Source organism: Nematolebias whitei, chromosome 21 (genome assembly GCF_014905685.2).
Source record: "Nematolebias whitei isolate Nwh7 chromosome 21, NemWhi1, whole genome shotgun sequence".
Taxonomy (NCBI): domain Eukaryota; kingdom Metazoa; phylum Chordata; class Actinopteri; order Cyprinodontiformes; family Rivulidae; genus Nematolebias; species Nematolebias whitei.
Window position 1 is genome coordinate 18,754,027 of NC_056518.1, and position 23,103 is coordinate 18,777,129.

Genomic DNA, 23,103 nt, shown 5'->3' on the forward strand with positions numbered 1-23,103 from the left:
TCTTTTTTAATGATCTGCGTGTCAAAACCCAAACATTTTTCCGACAAAAGACCACCCATCCAAATGATTTGTAATTCAACAAAATATCTTTAATAGATATAAACATCTGTACACATCACAGCTTAATGGAAACAGAGTCACACATGTTAAGAATGAAGGCAAAGGGGTGATCTGCTGGGATGGGGACCTGAGACTCTGTTCTGAGTCCAGCTCATGGTTTTTTTTTTCTCCATCTCATCCCCTTTTTCCGTCTTGCATAACCCTTCTGTCACTCTTTGCTACCCAGTAAAGCAGAATTACATAAAAAATAAGACAGAAAGTGCAAACTCTGATGAATATTAATTTCTCCTTATATACAGCTGCACAGTGTCCGAGTACAAAAGGAAGCAGTTGCAGGATGACGCTTGAGTAAGGACTTAGCTCGGTCTCGTACAGACCAGATTTGTGTTTCTTTTTCAAGATTAGCTGGACTTTCAGGATTTATACAACTCCTCTGTATTTATATACCGAACTGTACCGATTTCATCCACTCGGAGACAAAATGATCAGACTGAAGCTATTTCACATGCTGTGGATGGGAAAAATGATCAACACAAGGTGTCACTGTCAATTCATCCACAACAGCAGGCAACAAAAAAAAGACATAAAAATTATTATTTGGGTTAAACGTTAGCCATCAAGTGATGCACATTTTCTCATAAGAAACTGCCCATTACAGGCACAAACATATAATCTAACTGCATATGGCTCATTTGAGCTTGGCCATTATTTTTGTTATAAATACTCTTTAATTTATCTCATCACAGAAGGGCATGTGGAAAAAACAAATACTTTACCATCATGTATTTACAATAATCTGGTTTGTATGTGTATTTTATGGCACCCATTGTGTTTCTGTACAATATATATTCCTTTCATGTGACTAGTAGTACTTTACAAGTTTTACCTCCAGCATCCTTTGATTAAACGTGCACATCGTTTCCGTTCAGACGCTTCACCTCACATCGTGTGCTGAGCAAAAGCTCGGCCTCTTTAGGTCCATCTACCCACACTACTGTTAAAAATGGCATCTGCTTGTTTTTGGTTAGTGTTAGAAAAATAACTGGAGTTGAGTAAAATAATAAATATCTAATTATGAACACGTTGACAGCACAATGAGATGGATAAAAACAGAGCTACATGGGACATATTTCAGCATCTCTTGCAGGGATCAAGGAGTTGTCTTTGATTTGAGCTTTATAACTTTAAATTGGTTCACTCTTTGTGAGGTTAGCTAAAAACCTAAATTTAAAAAACCTCTTTCGTTCCCTTTACGTTAGTTTCAGCATCTTGCTCTTTGCCATGCAGAGATACCAACAGTTCGTTAAGATCGGAAACAAAAGATGAACTTGTGTACTCCTAAAGAAGGGAGTGCATGCTGTTAAAACCTGACTCGCTCATCTGCTTCTCTCATCTTTCCTCTCTGGGTTGTCTCCAAAGTCATTCTTCGGTGGTGATTTAATTTTACGGAGCCACAAAGCTCCAGAAGGTCGGCGTGTAAAACAGTCCAACTTGTAAAAACCTGTAAATGAGCTGCATTCAAAGTTTGAAATCAGCTCGAGTAGTGGTTAAATTCCCAGTGGAGAGCAGGTGACGTGCGTCAGTTCATGTCAATGGTGTTGAAGACCCACTCTGTGAACTTCTTGAGCTTGGCTGAGGCGCTGTAGGACTCCTCCAGGAGACGCTGGTTGTCTTCTCGCAGGCTTTCAATCTGCACCTGTAGTGTCGCCTTGGCATCCTTCTCCTGATGGTGACAGAAGACACTCGTGACAAATGTGATCCAACTTTTTTCATCCAAAGAAGAGAGAAATGAGTTAAATCCACTAAAACTCACCCTCTTTAAGTCTTCCTGTAGTGTCTTCACCATGGATTCCAGCTGGCTCATCTTACCCATTAAGCCCACTGGAGTTTCTCTGTAAAAAAGAAGAAAGCAGAAATTAATGACCACCCTAGAATAGCAGATTTTACAAATAATTGCAGCCAGACAGGAATGAAAACTAATTAGAAATATTTGCTGCGACAGTGTCTTCAAACGTCAGCTCACGTCTGTGACCTGCAAGCTCTTACCCCGGTGAGGGCTGTCTCTGTGGAGCCACCTGAGGCTCGGCCTGCTGGGGGCTGGAGGCTGATGTGCTCTCAGCTGTGGAGCTTTCCTCCTGGGCAGCTAGAAAAACCAGTCTCTGCTCTAAAACACACAAAAAAAAGTTTTATTAAACCTGAAGAAAGAACAGATAGTGTAACAGTGCCATCTGCTGGTGACAATACAAATGACAGCTCTTTTGTAGTTTTTAGTAAATAATAATAATTAAAAAAAAAGTAATATTTACCTTCAAACGCCTTGGCAGCGTCCACCAGATGGGCCCAATCAAGCGGGCCATCGGTTTCAGTGTCAGGGAGGGGCATGAGAACAGGGTCCTGCTGCTTCTCATGTTCCAGCTCTAAACTCTCTGGAGCCGACAGGTCTCCTGGATAAAGCAAACAGCAGAATAAAATACGCTCAACTACACAATTAGCTGCTATCTTATGACATAAAATAAATTTAAAATTTTTTAAAGCAAATTGAATTTAAACTAGAGAAATTGCATTTCCTGCAAAAGTGCAGTGTGAATGCTTATTGCTGAAGAACTTGCTGAAAAACGGCTGAATTTAGCTAAAAACATCCTGAAATATAGCTGAAATGGAAGAACAAGCTTAAATTACCGGAAGAAAGCAGAAAGAACACATTTTTCTGAATTAAGTTTAAATAAGCAGAAATTAGCACAAAAATTTGGAAAATTAGCTAAAAAAAAAAGCTGAAATTATCTAAAAATAGCTGAAAGTAGCTGAAATGGCAGAAATAAGCTTAAACTACTAGAAGGAAGTGGAAAGAACTAAAACATGTGGAGTTAGCTAAAAAAGCTAACATTTGCATAAAACAGTTAAATGGTAGCTGAAATGACAGAAAAAACTGAAAATAGCTGAAAAAAGGCTGAAAGGAGCATAACACGTTGAAATTAGCAGAAAGAAGTTAATTTGTCTGAAAGTAGCAGAAATTACCACGAAAAACTTAGAATATATCTGTAAACAGCTGAAATTAGCAGAAAATGCTAAGTAGAACAACCTTAAATTAGCTGAAGAAAGCAGAAAGAACATATTTGCTGAAAGAATCAGAAATTAGCACAAAAAAGTAGAAATTAGCACACAGCTAAAACAAAAATAGTGAAATTTCAAGAAGGAAGTTGAGAGTGCACATTTTTAATGAATTACACTGAAACAAAGTTTAAATGAGGGCAAAAAAAATGTGGCATTAGCTGAAAAAGCTAAAATTAGCATAAAACAGCTATATAATAGCCAAGATTGTAGAAAACGCTGAAACTAACTGAAAGGAGCATCATAAGCTGAAATGAGCAGAAAGAAGATAGAAGAAGCACAAAAATGTTGTGGTTAGCAGAAAGAATCTGAAAGGAGCACAAAACAGCTGAAATTAGCTGAAAAAAATGTTTAAATTTGCACAAGGAAGCTGAAAGAAGCTGAAGCAGAACAAACTGTGAAAGGAGCAGTAAAAGGTTGTAAACACATCTAAAGATTTGAAGCATGTAAAATGAGCTCAATTCATTTCCTATGAGAAAAAAAGTGGCTAAATATTTCAAAATGCCAAAGATGCACCAATATCAAAAGTCATAGCAGGATTGTCTTGAAAAAGCTGAATGTTTTGAAATATGATTTGTTCATATAGCCTGAAAACTGAAGGGTGAAAAATATGCAGAAAAATGTACGAAAGAAAAATGGTGGTGCTTCATAAGCAGCCACACTATTAGGACAAGCTGTGATTTGGTTGCTTTGTTTGATTGTTTATCTGCAGACACCCCCGGTAAAATTAAAGCTTCACTGCCTGCATCACGTGTAAAACGTAAAGATTCACCGAGGGATTTGTGTGGCGCTCGCCGGCTCGGTCCATGTCGAGTGATGGGCGAGCGTGGTATGGTGGAGCAGGTGAACAAAAGGTCGGCGGACGAGTCACGCTGCCCACCGGCGGACGACTCCCTCTGCCCGCTGTAGATACTCTCGTCCGACAGCGTCCTCTGGAGGGAGCGACGGCTGGGTGGTGGACCCGGAAACAAGGGCTTCAGGGAGCAATGAGAGGGGAGAGGTGAGAAACTTCAGCTAATCACGCTCAGCTGGAAAAATCCTTTCATGCAAACAAACAAGAACTGCCAGTGGCTCAGCTTTATGTTGGATACACACACTCCTCCTATATATTAATATAATAACCTGGTGATTTAGTTTTACAATGAATGCCATTCAACACAACAGAACTTGTTTAATTTTTATTTGCGTGAACCACCATGAAGTCTTTGAATCCAGAGCAGCGGTAAGATGACAATGACCCACTTTGGTCTGGACCTCACTTGGACTCATCAGTCTGGATAAAATAAGTTTCATTTCTCTGAACTGAAGTTGTTCGGAAAGGCATCTACGCCAGGTAAGATATTACTTATTCACAACTTTTCCATAGATACTCATAGTCACAGCAGACATTTTGACAGATTATAAAGCAGGAAATGCACAAATGGAATATAATGGATTGATTCTGTATGAGGGAAAAGCCTGAATAAGCTGCTTCAGTCTTCAGGTTTACTGGAGGACGTTTAATTTGACAAATCATTATCAAAGTTAAACTATAAATTTGTAATTTTACCATTTCAGCTGTTTCAAAACTCACGTTCATCTTTTCTTGCTTAACAAAAATAAAATGCTGCTTTTAGGAAAACAATTCAATTATTTAGCTTTTCCTTTATTATATTTCCTTATTAGTTAACTAAAGTATTTGTCTTACATTTACATTTGGCTAATCTATTATGATAGCTAATCCAATAACATTTTTCATCTCTCAACAACTTCCTGGGTCTGTTTTACTTGTTTGTTACTTTTGTTGGTTAATTCAGCTAGTTTATCAAAGACGATAAGACAAGTAATGAAAAAATTAAATAAAACTCAGCTACAGTGATGTAGGAGGACAGCCTACTGCATTTCTCTGTACCTTCTCATCACTTGTTGTAGGTGGTGGGCTGTCAAGTGTGATGAGCTTCTTCAGTTCTTCTTCCAGGCTGGACTTGGCAGTCTGGCGCTGGGGCGACTGGGAGCCGCGAAGATGGGCTCTGAGCTGGGGCTGACCACCCAGCAGGCCATCGCTCTGGTGCCGTCTGCAAACAAACACAAAACCCAGTTTAATCGGAGGCCTCCGGGACCAAAATAACTCAGAGTAAATACAAATAACATGGAAAGGAGGTAAGTGCTGAAAGAAGCGGCATGCAGCCAAAAGATCAACAAATGGTGGCGTCCTTCAAGATAAAATCTAAAAACATTTTTAACGCTCATTTATTAGAAGAAAATTAATTACTAAATCCAGCCACATGGGGGCACTGCTAACCAACTCAGCAGTCTCCAGACTGGTAAAATTAAAAAGTTCACTGCTGTTGGAATAGATTTTTACAGTAAATGTTGGTAATTTTCCTAAACATACTGCGCTGTATTGGCTGAATTCACAGATCTACGTTAAAAACGGTTCTCCTCTTACTTGCGAGTGCTGCTGAAGTCCACAGAGTTGACCGATCCTCCAGGCTTCTTCCAGCCAATGAGGTACTTAGAGGTTGTTCCTTGACGAGGGTAGAAACTTTTGTTGCCTTGAGACGAGGATGTGGGCGAAACGTTTGTGGCAGCTGTTTCATTCGGTGGTCCCATGACGCTGCAGCTCTGTCCCATCGGACTCCCAGAGTGACCAAAGCTGATTGTACTGGAAACACAACACAAAAAAGGCTTGAACTGTTGTATTTTGCTTTAAAATGTGTCAGTATATTTGATGAACTCATTTGTTTTATTTCTTTGCTGCATTAAAATGGTACATCAGCTACAAATCTTTGGCCTGCCTGTTTCATCACCGCATCATTAACTGCGAGCAGAAATCGATTAAACAAAAATGGAAACTAGGGCAGTGCTCCTACATGACATTTTCAATCCTCTCAAATCCTGTTTTTACATTGCTTGACACAAAAGATTATTATTTTTTATGAAAATTATATATATGTACAAGCAAGCATGCACTATATATAAAACAAAGCTGTCAGTGTGCAGGAGACGAGTTATTTCTGTCTGAGGGAAGAGGAGAGGAAGGAAAGCTTTATTTGACTCAAAAGGACTGGGATTTAGACGAGGGGGAGGAGTGCTGAGCTCACACTCTGTATTTCTTTGAAGCCTTTCCTTTCAATCATGGATACTGTAAGATGAAAACGCATATGAATACAAAACCACTCTGTTTTTTTTTTCTTCTCACCACTCCTTGTTAAAGTCAAACCACAGCTTTAGATAAAGAACCATATAAGTGAATCAATTTCTTTCTATTGAAGCACTGAAGTTGGAGCACAACTTATTCTAAGAAATTTTTTATTTTTTAAACAAACCACACCTGGAGTGGGAGTCACTGCTACAGGAGCCACTTTCAGGAGCTGATGCTAAAGGAGAGGGACTCTTTGTCGCAGTCTCACTGCATCCAGGGACGACAAGCGAGTCTGATGTTGGAGATGTACTAGTGGCTCTCTGGCTGCCTGCTGGATCTTCCTGCCATGGGATTTTCTCCTTAGACCTGAAAGCACCAGTGGAGGAAGCTGTGCTGCTCTGCGTGGCAGTGAAGGAGGTGGCATCGATGCCGCTGTCAGTAGAGGTGCCCTGAAGGTAGCCGTTGAGCTCCAGGTCGCTCCGTACTCCGGAGCGGGAACCAACTTCGTACCACTTTTCATCGCTGTGTGCAGAACTGGACGCGTTGCTGGACAGCGTGTTGCTGCTCGACTGGCTAGATGAATACACCGCATCCGCCTGTAAATACATTTATAATGAATCAAACGATAAATGCAAATAGCATACAATTAACACAAGTCGAGTGTCTCTTTTGGATTATGTTGGTTTCTTGTTGCTCACCTAGGCCTGTCACGATAACAAATTTTGCTGGGCGATTAATTGGCTCAGAAATTATTGCGATAAACGATAATATTGTTTGAAATTTGACAATAATTAGTAATTATTGTCAAATTTAACAAGTAATTATTTTTAATTAGTAAATATTGTCAAACTTAAGACGAAATGTTGGTTAATTTTTGTGTGTAGTACTGTTGTTTGACCACTGGATGGCAGTATAAGACTGTTTGAACCGAAGGATGGATAGTGAGGGAGCGAGCAGCGTCTCTTTAAGTAAAATGGGAGGGAGGCCCCTTGACGTGACATGGGCTATCTCTGTTCCTGTTTTTCGATTTTAAAAATGGCAGATGCTCGGTGTGGTTTGAGCTCTTTAGCACAGCATTTGTCACACAAAGCTTTTAATAAATAATCAGTAAACAAGTTCTCAGCTTCTTTTTGCAGAGAAAAACTTTTTAGACGACGGCACGGGTTTCTACCGTGAATTTTGGAGCTTAGACAAGATGGAGGTCCCCCCCCACCCCCCCACCCCCGAGGTCGGCCTGTTAGCTTATCACTTAGCTTCTCAACTTAGCTGCTTTTAACGATTCAAAAACGCAATTTTGGACATTTAAAACAGATTTTAAAGAAAAGAGAAAGAAGAGAAAGGGAGGGGTCAGTGAAGAGCACCGGAGTTGAGCCTTTTGTCATCCAGTGTCTTCAGTAGAAAGAGAGAGACACGAAGAAACGATAAAGCCGATAAATGAAATTGAGGTTGATAATTTTCATTTATCTTGCGATTAATTGATTTATTGCTTATCGTGACAGGCCTATGCTCACCTTAGTGTTCCTGTTAGGAGACAGATGGCTGTTGGGATCTGATGGCTGGAGACGAGGAATCACCACTTTGGAAACCACAGCATCTACAGAATACACATAAGAAGGCAACGTAAACATGGAAACAACTGTGCATTAGTAACACCTTTGAGTTTGTAGAATTTTACCTGAGCTGGTTTTGTCCCCTAGTCTACTGGTGGCATCACCCTCCCCACTTCGAGACCATCCAACACCAGTACTAGAGCCCACCTTCATCCCATTGACCACCTCACCAGCCACTTGCCGTACAGACGTGACCGGCGACTGGCTGTTGTTATTGAACCTATACAGGAACACAAGATGACCTATATCATGTTTCCATGTAGCATAATGCAACAAGCTGAAATGTAAATAATGTGTCTGCTTACCCATCAGGTACAGACTTCTGCCTCCAGTGGCTGGAGCTCGTCGTCTCAGTGTAGGAGAAGCTGGAGGGTGAGTTTGTGTTGTGAAGTGTGCGACCCATCACAATGGAGCAGGCGAGCGCATAGTTGTCGTTTCCTGGGGAGTATCTGCAAAGACACATATGAATAGCATTAGGCACATATATAGCAAACAGGCATACGACTTCAGTGCGTAACTGCATCATATTTGTTGTGCGACCTTTTAGGGTTGAGAGGTCGACCATCACTTGACACACTGCGTGGAATGGCAGCAGAGTTGCGTTCACTGAAGTCTGACGGCGGTGCCTTGATTAAGGTTCCTCCTGTTCCGGCGGCCCGAGTTTGAGGGCTGGACGAGGAGCGTGGCCATTTGTTGTTGTTGTTGTTTGTCGGCCGGAAGGGGAACTTTAACTCATAGGGCATGCCCTCTTTGTGATTCTTATAGTCCACAAGTGGCATGTGGTAGATTTCTGAGCAACCTCTGTTGGGACAAAAAGTACTAACTATAAGTTCACCTACTACCCATCTCACATGAACTCATCTTTATTAACTTCACCTGCGTGGGGTGGAGTCTTCATGTGGAGGAATGATGACCACCTTGACAGTGACAGAGGTCCTAAGCAGGTCAATCATCTGCTCGTGGGACAGCGAAGCCACAGAGACCTTGCAGATCTCCACCAGTCGGCTGCCCTGTCTCAGCCCGGCCTGCCAGGCATAACCGTAGGGCTCCACTTCAGCTACAATGCCCTCAAAGTTGACATGAAAGCCCAGCTGTCCCAAGGCGTTACGACGCAAAGTCATCTCTGTAGTTTGACTACCTTTGGTCAATAGCTACAAAACAGAGGACGTCAAGGGGTTAAGACTAATGAAGATGGAGTGGAAGATGCAAATGCAGCAAATAATAATGTACTTTTTCCTCTCTGACATTGTTGAAGTTTACCTTTAGTTATAGTTAATCGGTATAGGATACATTTTTCAGATATACAGTAGTCCCTCGTTTATTGCGGGGGATCCGTAACCTGAAGCCCCACGATAAGTGAAAAATCGCAAAGTAGGAATAGTCGTACGAGTAGTAAGTAGTAGTTTATTTTAGTATTTATATATTAAGGCATTTTAAACCCTTTCCACACTCTTGTAATATTCTAAACAATGTTTCTAAACTCCAAACGCTCGAAAAGAACACAGGATGTCATGATTTCAGCTCCCTGCCTCCTCTGCTCTTTGCCACCTGCAAACGTTCTTGGCCACGCCCACTTCTCTGCTCTGCACGGAGAACAGCTGATCAGCTGCAGCAGGAAGTTTACCCTGCAGTATGGGCTGCACAAACGTACATTAGGTGCTAAATAATTTTAAATAATTTATTTTAAATAAAAATTCCATGCCTATCGTGCGGCTCATCCATCAATCAGCCAATTGTGTCATGTCCAATCTTATTTTGAAAAACCGCGATAGAGCAAGTCCGCAATAAACGAAACGCAAAGCAGCGAGGGACTACTGTATACTGATAGAAACAGCAATGCTTTAATTATGAACCAAGTTAAGAAGAATTCTGTTTGTTGCCGTCAAGCTGCCTGTCAGATACAAGATGTTCGGCTCAGTGTGACCTCTCCATTACAGCTGACGAGGTTTGCTAATCACATGACACACCCACCTCCAGTCTTTTCACAACCTCTCCAAAGTCTTCTGTGTTGTTATTAATGGAGCGAAGCGACACACTCTCGCCACGCTCGTAGTAGATCTTCATGGAGGCGGGACTTCCTGTCGACCAGCCAATCACGTCACGTGTGGCACAGTTGAACACAACTGCTTCTGCCTCTTGGTCCAGCAGGATGATGAAGTCGTTAGAAATGGCCAGGAGGCATTCACGTTCAGCACCCGCTACCTGGTCTTCAGCGTGAACTTGCCAGGTTATGGCCCCCAGACTCCGCAGCTCCGCCCCGCTGTATGGACGAATCTTCTCTTTCCGCTTGTGAGCACGAGGGATAAAAGGGAACTTCCCCGTGGTCTCTATGGGCGTACTGGTCACATGACGTTCAGCTAAGTCCCGCAAGTACTCCTGTCGGGTGCGAGTTGCCATGGCACCAAACTTTTCAGACTTGTGGGCTGCGTTCTCAGCGTTGATTACTTTAGCCAACAGGAAGTCCCGGAAGACAGAAGACTTGGGGAAAGTTACACCTTTAGGGATTGGCGGGCCGAAGGCTGGCACGTCCTGAGAACGAGTGACAGCCACGCTGCAGAGGCACAAATGGAGAACAGCATAAAATTGTTACTCAAATTTGCTAAATTATAGTAATAATAAAATAATTTTGTAAAATATAACTAAAGCATGATCCACAAGTAAATTTTTCTAAATTTTCATGTGCTTACATAGGAAAACGTTAAAGTGGAAAGAAAACGTTCTCATTGGTTTGTGCTAAAAGTATGTGTTTTAAAGGTTTTGCTGCCGTTGACCCGTTTGACTTGTAGGTACAAAGAAGGGCGTTAAACCCTCTGGAGGCAAAGCTCTCCTCTTGTTTCCATACACCGCTCCAATTACAATTCTACACAGCGGAGTTGAATTACTTTAAATTAGTAATCAGGTGTGCAACACTCCATCATACCCGTTGTTCATAAGTAAATTGTCTCAGAATCAACAGACTTTACTTCTACATGAACTCTTACTTCCTAATCTATGTGGTTATAAAGTGGATGTTTATAAAGTCACGCAGACTAAAAGCCTAAGTTGATAAGTTAATGTGACGATCCTTACAAGTTTCTGTCCAGCCCATTAAACTGATCAATCACACAGGCATTGCCTGCAGCACAAAGGTTGCACACCATTCCTGCCCAGTGCTGATGTAGAAACGTATTCGACCTCGGATGACGGCTCCCAGCTCCAGCATCCTGCTGTGCACCTCTACGTCATGGTGAGGAGATGAAGCACTGCAGTTGGAGTTAGTGTGCACAAATAGCCCACATTGCCCAAACAATGATCTAGTTATGTAATCTGCCTTTACTGGCCTCGTGTGACTTTGAGGCAGCGATTGAAAGCAGCAGATTAGCTCCCGGCTGGCTCCAGGCCACTTACCCCTCTAATGTGCTGGACTGCCTCAATATGACCAGAGCATTATCTTGAGCTCAACAGCAGACAACAACAGACTAATAATAACCAGAAGATCCTAAAAACCATAAAATACTCTTTATTAAGACTAGAAAACACATCCATTCTAATTTTATTTGTACAGCACTTAAGTGCTCAACATAAAAACATGGCTCACACAATACAATCAAAACACAAGTGAAATAAAACCAGGTAATTAAAACAATAAAATGTGTAAAATCGTCTCATCATTGACGTGGTCACACATAAAAATAATAAAGGAACACTAAAGAAAGAATGCACACGTGATCTGAATGTGGTGCGTGTTTATGTTTGCAAAGCTGGAACCAATGTTGAGCTGAGATTTTTAAAAAAGGGGGTAAAATCTACAAACTGCATCAGGTTTTATGCAAAAAATCAACACGAACATCAACAACTTACCTCCTACTTCAGCAAAAAGCTACCATGCTCTGATTATTGCTGCAAAATATCCAAAACCTCTGATGCAGTCGGTGCGAGGCAATGAAATGTTTAGCTGAGTCAGTTCTCCTCTCAGAACAACATTCAATAAGCTGCAGGGAAGCTTTGGAATCAAGTTATTTTGAATGAACCCGCATTTATCTCCACAGCGTCAAGAATCTGTTGGAAAAAGTTTCCACAAACAGACGTCTCAACAGAAAGTGTCAATCCACAGGAAGCATGGCGAAGGAAAGATTGAGAGTGCGACAGTGACTTTGGGTGGAGCAGCTGGATTCATGCGTGTCTATATTTTATCCGTAAGGTAAACAAGCGATCCAACTTTCCTACAGTACAAAACCGAAAGCTGACCCCTTAAGACAAGATGAAATCTTGACGAAAACCTCTGCAGGTTGATGGGATAAAGTAGCTGATGAGGACAAATAATGTTGACCTGAAGAAAAAAAAAAAAAAGAAGAAATGTTGCAAAAATAAATCAAGCCCAAAAAATAATGATGGTGTGAGAGACTGAGGTTGGCCTGACCCGTCCGCACCTGAGTTGGTCTCTGGGAGATCTGACAAACACTGCTCTGCACAGTCCTCCTTACTCACATTCAAGAGCGGGTGAGGGGAGCACTTCATGTGCATGGCGCTAACTCCTTCAGACTCACTCCGACTCACGCTGCCCAGAGGCGAAGTGGCAGTGATGAAGAGCGTGGAGGAGGGGGTTGTATTGTACGAGTGTGTGAAGAGTGAATCTTCAAGCGGATACGCGTATGAGCGCGGAAAGTGTGTAACTGTGTGCGGCGTGTGCAAGTGAGCATGAGAATGAGGTGAAATGGAGAAATGGGAGTGGGAGATTGACAAAGAGCAACTATGTGTGCATAATATCTGCGTGTGCAGTGGGGTGGCTTTGAATAAGCGATAACAGCACAGCGTTGGAGTCTGATCGTCACAAGGACAAGAATAAACCAGCAGAGGAGAACAAACATCAAAATGACAACACAGAATCCAACAAATGTATACTTGTACACATGTATATAGTTGAAATGGCGAAACGGAAAAGGCTTTTATGTTTGAACAGTGCCTTCCAGTCAATGCTTTCATCCTAATGCTACCTGCATGAACACATGACCATTCTTAATGCAGCGTGCAGCTTTTAAGGGTCTCAATAAGAGGGACTGGTCCTGCACAGGGACAGGTCTCTCATGAGTTTAGTCAGGCTGGCCTAGTTAAAACTGCAACAAGTCTTTACACAAGGAATCACTTTGTAAATAATACAAATAAATAAGGGCGTATAGTAGTCCCTCGCTACTTTGCGGTTTGACTTTCTCGGACTCGCGCCATCATGGTTTGTGAACGTACAGTACATAATATTGTACTAAAAATAATTTGTACAGGACACATGATTGTCAACTTTAATATCACTCACGTGATTGGGACAGTACTGGATACAGTACTGTACAGTAAAAAGTTAACGAAAAAATACAATAATGTGCACAGGCGCCACCATCTTGTAGTTTTCTCTCAGTAAGCCTCCACTGTATTCCCGTGCATAACGACCACGTTTCCCAGAAGGCAACAGGGCCCCGCCCAGAAGCCCTGTTTCCTTCAGCTGAAAAACTAGAGGGAAAGGTTCGATCCGATCAGCACCCAGTGGATGCAGAGAAGTTGCACGGAACCCACCAAACTGGACCAGAACAAAAGCAGAACCAGACCTCCAGACCCATCGGTGAACTCGAGAGCTCCTAGCCAGCCCACACAGACCTCCGAGCAGGGATGCGCGCCACTGAAGGTCCGATGCCGTTTCTGGAGCCCATCGGGACCGTTTTCATCCAGACTTGGACTCAATTGACCACCTATGGTCCCACACCAGCCAACTGAAGGTCTGCCCCCCAAAAAATGCACTTTGGCACTCAACAGCTGCACTGAACTGGACCAGAACCGGACCTCCAGACTCAGCGGTGAACCCGAGAGATCCTAGCCTGCCCACGTGGACCTCAAAGCGGGGATGTGCTGGTAAGTAAAATTTAGTAGCTACATATACGTACGCTGTTAAAATTAGTAGGTTTAAGAGTTTAGAGCATCGATTGTGGGCTTTGTCGCCGCAGAGTAGGTCTGCAGAAACAAACCGAGTCGGACTGAAACAGTCGGACCAGAACCGAGAGCCGCTCCTGTTCTGCAGTGAAATTTACCGTAGTAGCTACATTTACTGTACGTATGTTGTTAAAATGACGTAGGTTTCAGAGTTTAGAACATTGCAAGAGAGTGGAAAGGGTTGATAAAGCCTTAAAATATATAAAATTACTCAAATAAATATAACGTTGCTACTTCGCGGATTTTCATTTATTGTGTGTGTGTGTGTGTGTGTGTGTGTGTGTGGGGTACAAAACCTAACACCCACAATAAACGAGGGACTATTAGATTACCGTTTGCTCCCTGCCTTGATGCTCAATAGGCCATATTGAAAATTTATTGTCTTGTTTTTTCTGTTAGTCTGGCATAGACTCACCTGTAGCATGTGCTGTTAGAACAGGGGTTGTGCACTCGTACAATGATGAAGACGTGCTGAAAGTGGGAGCGAATGGCCCTGGGAGTGAAGGGGTGTGCTCCCGGTTCTTGGAACACAATGGTCACAATGTCGTTTCCAATGTGGCGCTTCCTCAGCAACTGAGAAACAGGATTCATGTAGAGGAGTATTAAGTGCGATACTAAACGTACAGTCCAAACAAGCATTTGGTATGTTTTAATAGATCCTGAAAAAAGAAGAAATGAAACTAAAGCTGGATAAGAATCTGATTTCTAGGCCACAAGTGATCTCACATTCCTAAGGTTTATTTTTTGTATCCGTTTCCAAACAGAGACGTTTTCCATTTCCTCTGACAAGAGACCACAAAAGCCACATTCTCCATGTTTACCTGTTGCTTGTTGTTGGGCGTGTAAGGCAGCATTGTCGAGACATGAAACATGATTTCGTAGTCCTTGTAGGAAGTGTACAGGGAGTGAGTGCCTGTGGAATCCGCTGCAGGAAAAACGGCAACACAACATTAAGAGCCGTTATAAAATCACTCCTACTCATCTCAGCTCTGCTTTCTGTGCACAACAGGATGCATTTTCACCACAGCTCAAACAATAGTGAACTGTGATTAATGTCAACCTGTTAGAATTAATGCTCATATGTGAAACAATTGTTTAACTCATGTATCCTGGAAGTGGAACACAGTTTGCTGTACTTTGACATACAAAAAGAGGGAAAGTAAAATATATTAAATGTGACGTGAACTAAAGGAAATCATGTGGTTCAGGAGTTTTTACTTTCACAGCTAAAACTAAAGCACAAACCCTGCGATTCATGTCTGAGTGTATCTGGGAGTTGTTACTTTTGGTGTCCAGCTGGGCTCTGTACTTGGTGAAACCCTTGAGGCGGACCTTCTCCCCCAGCAGATGGAGGAACTCCTCCAGGGCGGGGCCAGCTGTCTCGTTGTTGTACATTTCCTCCTCTGTGCTTTGCCCCGCTCGGCAGTACATCACGCCCACCTTCACCTGAAAACTCAGCTGGACACCAGACATAGTTTCACTTCTGTAAGAGCTCTTCAGGAAGGCGCAGATTAAAAACAGCTTTACATTGTTTGTGTTATGTTCTTACCCCTTGTTCATCCAGCTTCATCAACTGCTCAGTGACTTTGGGAGTGTTGAGGGCCAGCCTGAGGCAGGACAGATCCAGTTCTGGTAGAAGGTACTCCAGTACATCTTTGATGGGCAGCCCTCTGGTGGTGCCATGCTTAGAGGTCGAGAGCACAGCATCTTCTAGTATAGAACCTCGAAGTGTTGTCAGCTGGAATGATTGAAATGAAAAGATGATTAAAAAAAGGGATGCACCTCGGGAATACTTTAATGTTTTTAGATGAAAAAGCCAATCATGCCTGCACTGACGCCCGGCCCAAATAAAATATAAAACCAGGCTGCAGTTTTTCTTAAAGTGACACCGGCATTACCGGTACTTCAAATTTAAAGACAATGAAATCAAACAAGAAAGTTGGTCAAACCTTTGATAAATACAGAATAAAACAAAGAAAGAAAAGCGGAAGGGCTTGTCTGTTTGTGTACAAAGTATGCTTTGTGCTGATCTCCAGGAGTGAACTCAATCACTGCTATCACAGCAGCTGGAACAGATGGAGACATTCTCTCTTGCAAGCTGCAAGGTGTGCTGAGCTGCTGTTTACAATAGACCAGTGTTTCTGTGTTTGGATGAAGGAGTGGGGGTGTTTAGGTGCTTCAGAATGACCTGTGAGGTTAAAATCACCTGCCCTTTCTATACTCACAACAAACAAAATGGCAAATGCCTTTGCCTTCCATATGAAATGCATCCCATTACCAAAATGTAAAACAAAGTTACGCTAAGTCCACAAGAGTGGGATCAAACGCAGCAACTAAATAAGATTTTGCCTTAAAACTAAGAGGTAAAGCTTTTCACACAGTGGTTTTAAGTTGCAAACAGGCCTTGCAGGGTGGGGGATAAGCGCACCTTCAGAGGTTTCTTCACACATTGCTGATATTAGAGGAGACAGCTGAATACCTCAGGGGTAGGTTGCATAAGATACAAGGGCTGTGACTTATTTTATCTCAAGCTGAAATTCCTAGTACATCATGCAAATAAAACTTAATTAACTATAGTAAATATGAATGTTTGCTCTAAGTTAATCAATCTAACAACTCAAAAAGATAGTTTCCTCAAACCAAATCAAAAATAATTTCATTCCCACATTAGTGAAGATGTATAAAAAAATGTCATCTTTAAAAAAAAAAAAAGCTACGAGTACAGTAGAATACAAGACTGTATGTCTGACCTCGCTGGTTCTGAAGATGAGGCGGTAGTTATACTGTGAGCCATGCTCCTTATCGTCCTCCAGCTTCTCTCTGCGCAAGCTCACTGCAGCTGGACCCAATGCCTCATCTACTCCAAAGTAGTTCCAATGTTCTGAGTTAAAGTACACAACAAATAATGTTATATTTTATTTAACATCAGGTTGTTTTTTTTTAAGAACAAAGCATTTATTTGCAGTTATTCATAACGGAACAGTGAAATGAATCTTACCTCTAAGGTAGAAAAACGTCCTGTAGTAATAGGCTCCCAGGTCCACGTGCTCCACAATGTATTGTTTGCTCTTTTCGCTGAGTGTGCTAGGTCCGTCCTTAGGTCCCTCGAGAACAGCTACTCCAGCATTGGTGCAGTGCGTGCTCAAAGATGTTTCATACAAGTTCACTTCCCCAGTCATGGTCCCTGAGCCACTGCTGCCTGCTCCACCACCCATCAGCCCGTGATACCCTGCACCGCCTGCTCCCAGCCTGCGTCTCACAAACCCATCAGCATCGATCTCATTACGAAAGCAGGGACAACTCAGAAGCATTTCATTGCTCTGTTCATCTCCTGCATCCAAGCTTGGACTATCTCTGGAACTGAGCTCCTCTTGACTTCCACTAGGGGAACTGTAAGGCAGGCTGTGGGTGGATGACAGAGTGGAGGTAGCTGAAGCTACAGCAGCAGCCGATGCCCCAGTCGTGGTGTTTTTCCTTTTGCCTGCAGTCTGCCGCAGCTGAATAATTTTGTTGAGGTCAAAAAGAATGCTCTGAACATCATAGTGTGCAAAACCTTTTTGACAAATCCAGGGTTTTAAAGGAGGGCCTGTGTCCTCTATCCGACTGTCCTCTACGTCGGACCCAGCTCTTGGGGAGTCTAGCTCACCTCGTGCATTCTTAAGTTTTCGCAATATAGACTCGCCCCCTATTTCAGACTTGGTCCGTCTCTTTGGAGGCTTGTCCTTGTCCCTAGGTTTAAGAAAATGGCCATCTGGGACATCTTCTTGAAGCTCCATGATCCCGTGATTGATCCCAACATTTAGTATGTCCTCCAGTTTCTCAGGAGCAGGACTACGCTGGTCAACTTTGGTCCCTTGATAGCCCTTAAGCATTTCAAAGAAGCTATCACCAGATACTCCATGCTGATCTATTGAGGAGGTGCTACCATATTCGCGATGAAGAGGGGACCATTTAGGTGCTGCAGATGGACCCCAGTCTTCTCCACTGTCTCCACTGCCTTCCATTTCACTGATAGTCATGTCACTATTGCTTCGCTGACGGATGCGTCTCTGCCGTGGGTTTTTATGTGCAGGCCCTCTGTGGTCACCTGGGGACAGGTATCGGGTATCCGGGCTGTAATTGTTAACCTGGGCATGAGTTCGATTCTTCAGAGTATTGTGGATGTTCCGAAGCATTGAGGAGTCCTGAGGGCTCAAAACAGAACCCAGTTTAATGTGACTTTTACCCGATGGGGGTACACCAGTCGTAGCTTCAGTAGATGAGTGCCACAGAGACCCTTGTATGTCTTTTCTTGGGGGCCAGTCTGCCACCCGAGCTCTAACACCCATTTTAGGAACTCCTGTGCTCACACTGCCATGAAAGTTGTCTGTGCGGGTCGGCAAAGCCCCTCCGTTAACTGCCCGAAGGTGGTCAGTGTAAAATTCATTAGTGGCAGGGACTGTACCCCCAACAGTGCACTCCATGGGTGGGCACCTCAGGCTGGTCATGGCACCAGTGCCAAAGGCTAATGGCACTTAGCAGACACACATGGTGGCTTCTGGGACTGGATGCTGCTCCCTGACCTCATGACCAGTTTGATTGTCTGGATCAACAGGTGAAGAGAAGCTTTTCAACACTCAAGCTTCCATGCTGCTTTGTTAACTGCACCAACACCGCCACTTGACATGTTTTCCACTCCAAATACAGAATGCTGAAAAGAAATTAGAAACTTGTTAGCAGCAATACTCCCTAGAGTAATAACTAACTATTAGTGTATTTGTGTGGTGGCTCACAAAGCCCTCCCTGGGATGAATAGGACTGGAAAACAAGTAAAACCATGCTGAAATTTAATCTCGAGTGGAAAATAACTTCACATTTGATTTGTATAATGCTCTAAAATTCTCCCAGTTCAAAGCTATATCTAAGGTTTGAATTTGAATTAAATATAGTGTAGGTTTAAAATGATAGATTAAGGTGTCAAGTTGTTAACAACAAAAAATCGTTGTATATCTTTTCGGAGAAAGAAAGCACTTCAAGGTCAGCATGAGCTTTAGGAGTAAGTAGGAAACAAGGTATGGAAAATGATGTGTGCCAGAATGTGAAATTAATAAAATCTTTTGGATCCATTAAAATAACTTCATCTTTTAACTTACAGATGTCTAAACACACTGGTACAAGGTTTATGTTTTCTGATCTTTTGGGGTTGTAAAGCTAAACTGCAATTTTTTTAAAGCTCAAACATGCCAACCTGCACATCAAAAAGCAAACAGACCTTAAAAATAATTTGAAAACTGCTGATGATTCTTTGCTTGAAAAATGGGTCCAATTTGACAGTGATACACCGAGGGAGATTAAGCCTCTTCTCTCACTCGGCCCTGCCAGGTTGTGCATGTGATCACATTAGCCACCAGCTATGAGTGCTATGTGACAGCCAGCAGCACAGCCACCTTCACACTGTATCAAACACATCAGGGTCAGCTGTATAAACCATATACACAATACTCCATATGAATATAGAAGTAATACAATGGATGTTTTTCCATTTGAAGACACAAAACACATCATGTTCAAGAATGATGCAGAGCACCATGCAGAACATTTGAGAGATGGGTCAAATGCTCCTCGGATAACACTGTTTGTTTGATCTATCAACATCAATTTGCAAGTCAAGTCTCAAGTACTCCTACGCTTACATGAGTACGTCTCTTTGGCTGCTCCCTTCTTCAGGGGCTGCCACAGCGAGCAAATTCGTATGAAAGATGTGGCATTTGTTTTATGCCGGATGCCCTTCCTGACGCAATCTGGGCTCAAACTTGGAACCTCAGGATCAGAAGACCACAGCACTGACCACCGAGCTACCGCAGCCACTCCTACACTTACATGAGTGCAAAGGTACAAATACCAAGGCTCTGCAGTGCAGATGATTCAGCTTTCAGAAATTTGTCAGGCAGCGTATCTTCAGCCAAAACAGAATAGTACTGACTGAAAATAATCCTCTAAACTCATTAAATTTCAATTTGCAAGTGCCAAAACAAGCATTTGTTTGCATCAAAAGAGTAATACCGGTAGTTAAAATTTTATATCACAACTGATAAAAGTAGGGTCCTCAGACATGATGTGGAGGAAGATCCCTATACAGCTCAATAATAAGTAATAAATAAATTTTTGTATAACAACAAAACAGGATTTGCTATTTTCAGCTCACCCACCACTGCAAAAAAAATTACCGGTACCTGTTAAAAAGAAATACATGGCTAATGTCATTACTGCTTATTGATTTTACTCCACTATCCGTTCTACTGTGCATCAAGATTGTGAAATAGTCAGATATTTATCTATTGTAGTTGCTACATAATCATGTTTACTTTTGTACTGAGCATGAGCCTTAATTTACAAGCCACTAAGATGTCCCTGCCATAACTTTTAACATTATTCTTTTCATCCATAATTATCTGGAGGAACAGAACCAGACTCTCTTCAGTATTCTGTGCACATATGCAGTAAATGGCACATGAGATGGACTCTCAAGTCTAGACATTTAATAAAAGGACATCTGATAGAGATCACAGCTGGCAGGTCGTAATTCAAAAAGTACATTGTGGAAACGGCAGGATTTTTCTCTTTTTTTTGGAACAAGGACATCCATGATGGAAAAAAAAAGTAGGATTGTAAATAGTAACTAAAGTTAGGTAGTCAGTGCTACAGTCTTGTAATCCTTAGGCTGCAGGTTTGAACCCAGGTCGCACCAGGAAGAGCATCTGGTTTAACACAATTGCCAAATTATTTATGCAAGTTCACTCGTTATGGCACCCCCTGCAGAAAAGAGCAGCCGGAAGAAAAGGAACAACCCTTTCTATAAGTCCCACATGATGATGATTTCTTACTAGACACTGAAATTGAGTGGAGCTCACTCTTTGCAGCCTGGCACTGGATTAACTGTCTGGAGCCGATAACCAAGAACCTAATGATTTAAAATTAAATTAATGCCTACCAATTACCCTCTTTATCTAGGTGAGATAATAGTCAGGGAACGTAAATTAAATAGCAGGTCCCTTCCCAAAGCGTAGGGCCTCTTTCCCTCATGAAGCCGCCCACAGGGAAAAACTGACGAATAGAACCAACACGTTAGACATGAGCTCACACATGGACACATATATGTAGAAATCAGGTCTTTAATCTGCTGGCTGCTGAGCGGGCAGGCTGGCTTTACAGTCCTGTCAAGATGAAATGGTAAAACAATCACATTTATGTAGCATCTTTTAACCATCATCAGGTCCAACAAATCACTTTACAATGCATTTCTGTATGTACACTCAACCCTTTTTATGGTTTTGCACGCTACACACAGTGCTTTGTCTGCACAACCATATAAAAATGAGCTGGAGCAAATTGGGGTTCAGTGTCTTGCCCGTTGACACAAGTGGAATCTAGGGAAAGAATCGTGAAGATTTCAACCATAAGGAAGTGCATTGTGTGTACTTTTTTTGTGGAACAGACTAAACGCGACAAGAAAAATAACAGAAAGATGAAAACTAAAAATCGGCAACCCATCAGTCTTGTTTTAACCAAACCTGTCAGCATGTCAGTTTAAAAATGTTTTTTCATAAGCTGGTAGGACACGTCCAGACAGCTTAATTGCCGACACTACATTTTTAATCCCTGTAATTGGTGCTCTGACCTCTCAGTTGAGACCATAATCAGCAGATGTAGGCTTGGTGATGTTATGGCACATCTGGTTGAAGTGATGAGACATGAATTACTGTAAGAGAAGCATGTCTATGTTTGTGCGTGTTACTTCGTGGGCCCTCCAGGTTGTTATGACAAAGCATACGCACATATTACATGAAATTAAAGGAGGGAAAAACAGAAGTTCCACAGCTGGACTGATGAGTCACATCATGAATCAGAAATATGAACAACCTCCACAACTTTATTTATTCATCAACGCAAAACTTAAGTAGGAGGTTTCTCAAACCAGGGTCCCACAATGGGACGCCTTATTTACTGAACTGGTTTGGTTACTTGTCCCTTGAATAAAGGACAACATGCTGCAGCTGAAAGAGTCTTGATCATTGGTCTTCAAAACTCAATGAAGTTTCCCAGCACACAGGGCAAGCGTTACCAAAGCCGCAACAAAAGATCCAACAGATTGCCCTACAAGCTTGTAATTACTGTGTGCTTGAATAGGATAAGAGGCTGTTTGCCTGACACCATTGGCTTTCAAACAGGCACCCTACCATTTAGTCCACTGGCTCTCCCTGCCTCCTAATCTCTGCTCTGAGGGCTGACTGGGCCATTGGACTGCAGACACAAAGGTCTCTCTGTGCTGGCTTGGGTAGAACTGGGGCCTCATTCCAACACACTGAAATCTTTGAAAATTGCCTGGCACTAGAACATCACTTCGGCCGTGTAAATGAAGCTTGTTGGGGAAAACCAGATGAATTAAAAGCTTGCTGAGGTGAAGAGCAATGCCTGAACCAGATGCAGTTTAAGGAAACTAAAGATCAAAAAGTAGGAGGACACAACAAGCAGAGAAAAAAAAAAAAAACCTATCTGGGCAGAAAATTAGTAATATCAAACCAGCTGTCTGTTCTGCGATTGTTGCAACACAATAACTTGTAGATGACTGAAACTTGAAGTAAAAACAAGAAATGTTGTACCTCCTACACAAATAATTTGCAGTCATAGACGGGGGTGCTGATGAGTGGGAGAAGTAAACTGAGGTCTCAGCAAATTCAGAGATACTGCCCCACCATGAAAATCCATAAGCGAAGCAGTCTGTCTCACTCGTTTTATGTCTGCTTCCTCCTCCGGTTCGTCTATGTAGCTGAGCACCGTGCACAAACCTGCCCTTATGATTGAGCAAACCTAAGAACCCAACGCCTTGAGGGAAAAACAAGCAGGCATGTTGGCAGACAAACAACACAAGCACCATCCAACCGCGAGTCGAGATCCTGGAATTTCACCAATTTCAGTGCAGGAAATGATGAATGTCTATGAACAGAGAAGTGAGGCAAGTTTGGGCAGATAGTAAGAGAGAAGTGTAACACTGACTTTCCAAGTATTATGTTTTGTTTTCATACTTTACTAGCACAGCTTATACTGAAAGTTTTGATCGCAGCATGACCAGCTGCAGATACAGTACAAGATACAAACTGGCCAGAAGAGTTCAACTAAGTACACAAACAGTACAAAATGTAGGTGGATTGTTTCAATAAACAGCAGCACTGACATTCTTTGTGGCCATTGTCCTGGGATGCATGGCTGCTG

General features: G+C 42.3%; 1 protein-coding gene across 1 annotated transcript in view; it reads right to left on the minus strand.

Moving 5' to 3' along the window:
• Positions 1-1,206: 1,206 nt before the first annotated feature.
• Positions 1,207-23,103, minus strand: part of LOC119427579 (signal-induced proliferation-associated 1-like protein 1) — a 38,905-nt gene continuing 17,008 nt past the window's right edge. Inside the window, exons 2-21 of the mRNA XM_037695214.1 lie at positions 16,853-18,544; positions 16,605-16,735; positions 15,404-15,592; positions 15,138-15,312; positions 14,676-14,779; positions 14,270-14,427; positions 9,874-10,453; positions 8,779-9,053; positions 8,443-8,703; positions 8,208-8,351; positions 7,968-8,122; positions 7,804-7,886; positions 6,482-6,888; positions 5,597-5,812; positions 5,060-5,222; positions 3,941-4,142; positions 2,367-2,504; positions 2,107-2,224; positions 1,874-1,952; positions 1,207-1,783 (exon numbers count right to left, since the gene is read on the minus strand). Coding sequence (XP_037551142.1) covers positions 1,640-1,783; positions 1,874-1,952; positions 2,107-2,224; positions 2,367-2,504; positions 3,941-4,142; positions 5,060-5,222; positions 5,597-5,812; positions 6,482-6,888; positions 7,804-7,886; positions 7,968-8,122; positions 8,208-8,351; positions 8,443-8,703; positions 8,779-9,053; positions 9,874-10,453; positions 14,270-14,427; positions 14,676-14,779; positions 15,138-15,312; positions 15,404-15,592; positions 16,605-16,735; positions 16,853-18,341 — 5,211 coding nt within the window. The 5' untranslated portion in view covers positions 18,342-18,544 and the 3' untranslated portion in view covers positions 1,207-1,639. The remainder of the gene's footprint in view (positions 1,784-1,873; positions 1,953-2,106; positions 2,225-2,366; positions 2,505-3,940; positions 4,143-5,059; positions 5,223-5,596; positions 5,813-6,481; positions 6,889-7,803; positions 7,887-7,967; positions 8,123-8,207; positions 8,352-8,442; positions 8,704-8,778; positions 9,054-9,873; positions 10,454-14,269; positions 14,428-14,675; positions 14,780-15,137; positions 15,313-15,403; positions 15,593-16,604; positions 16,736-16,852; positions 18,545-23,103) is intronic.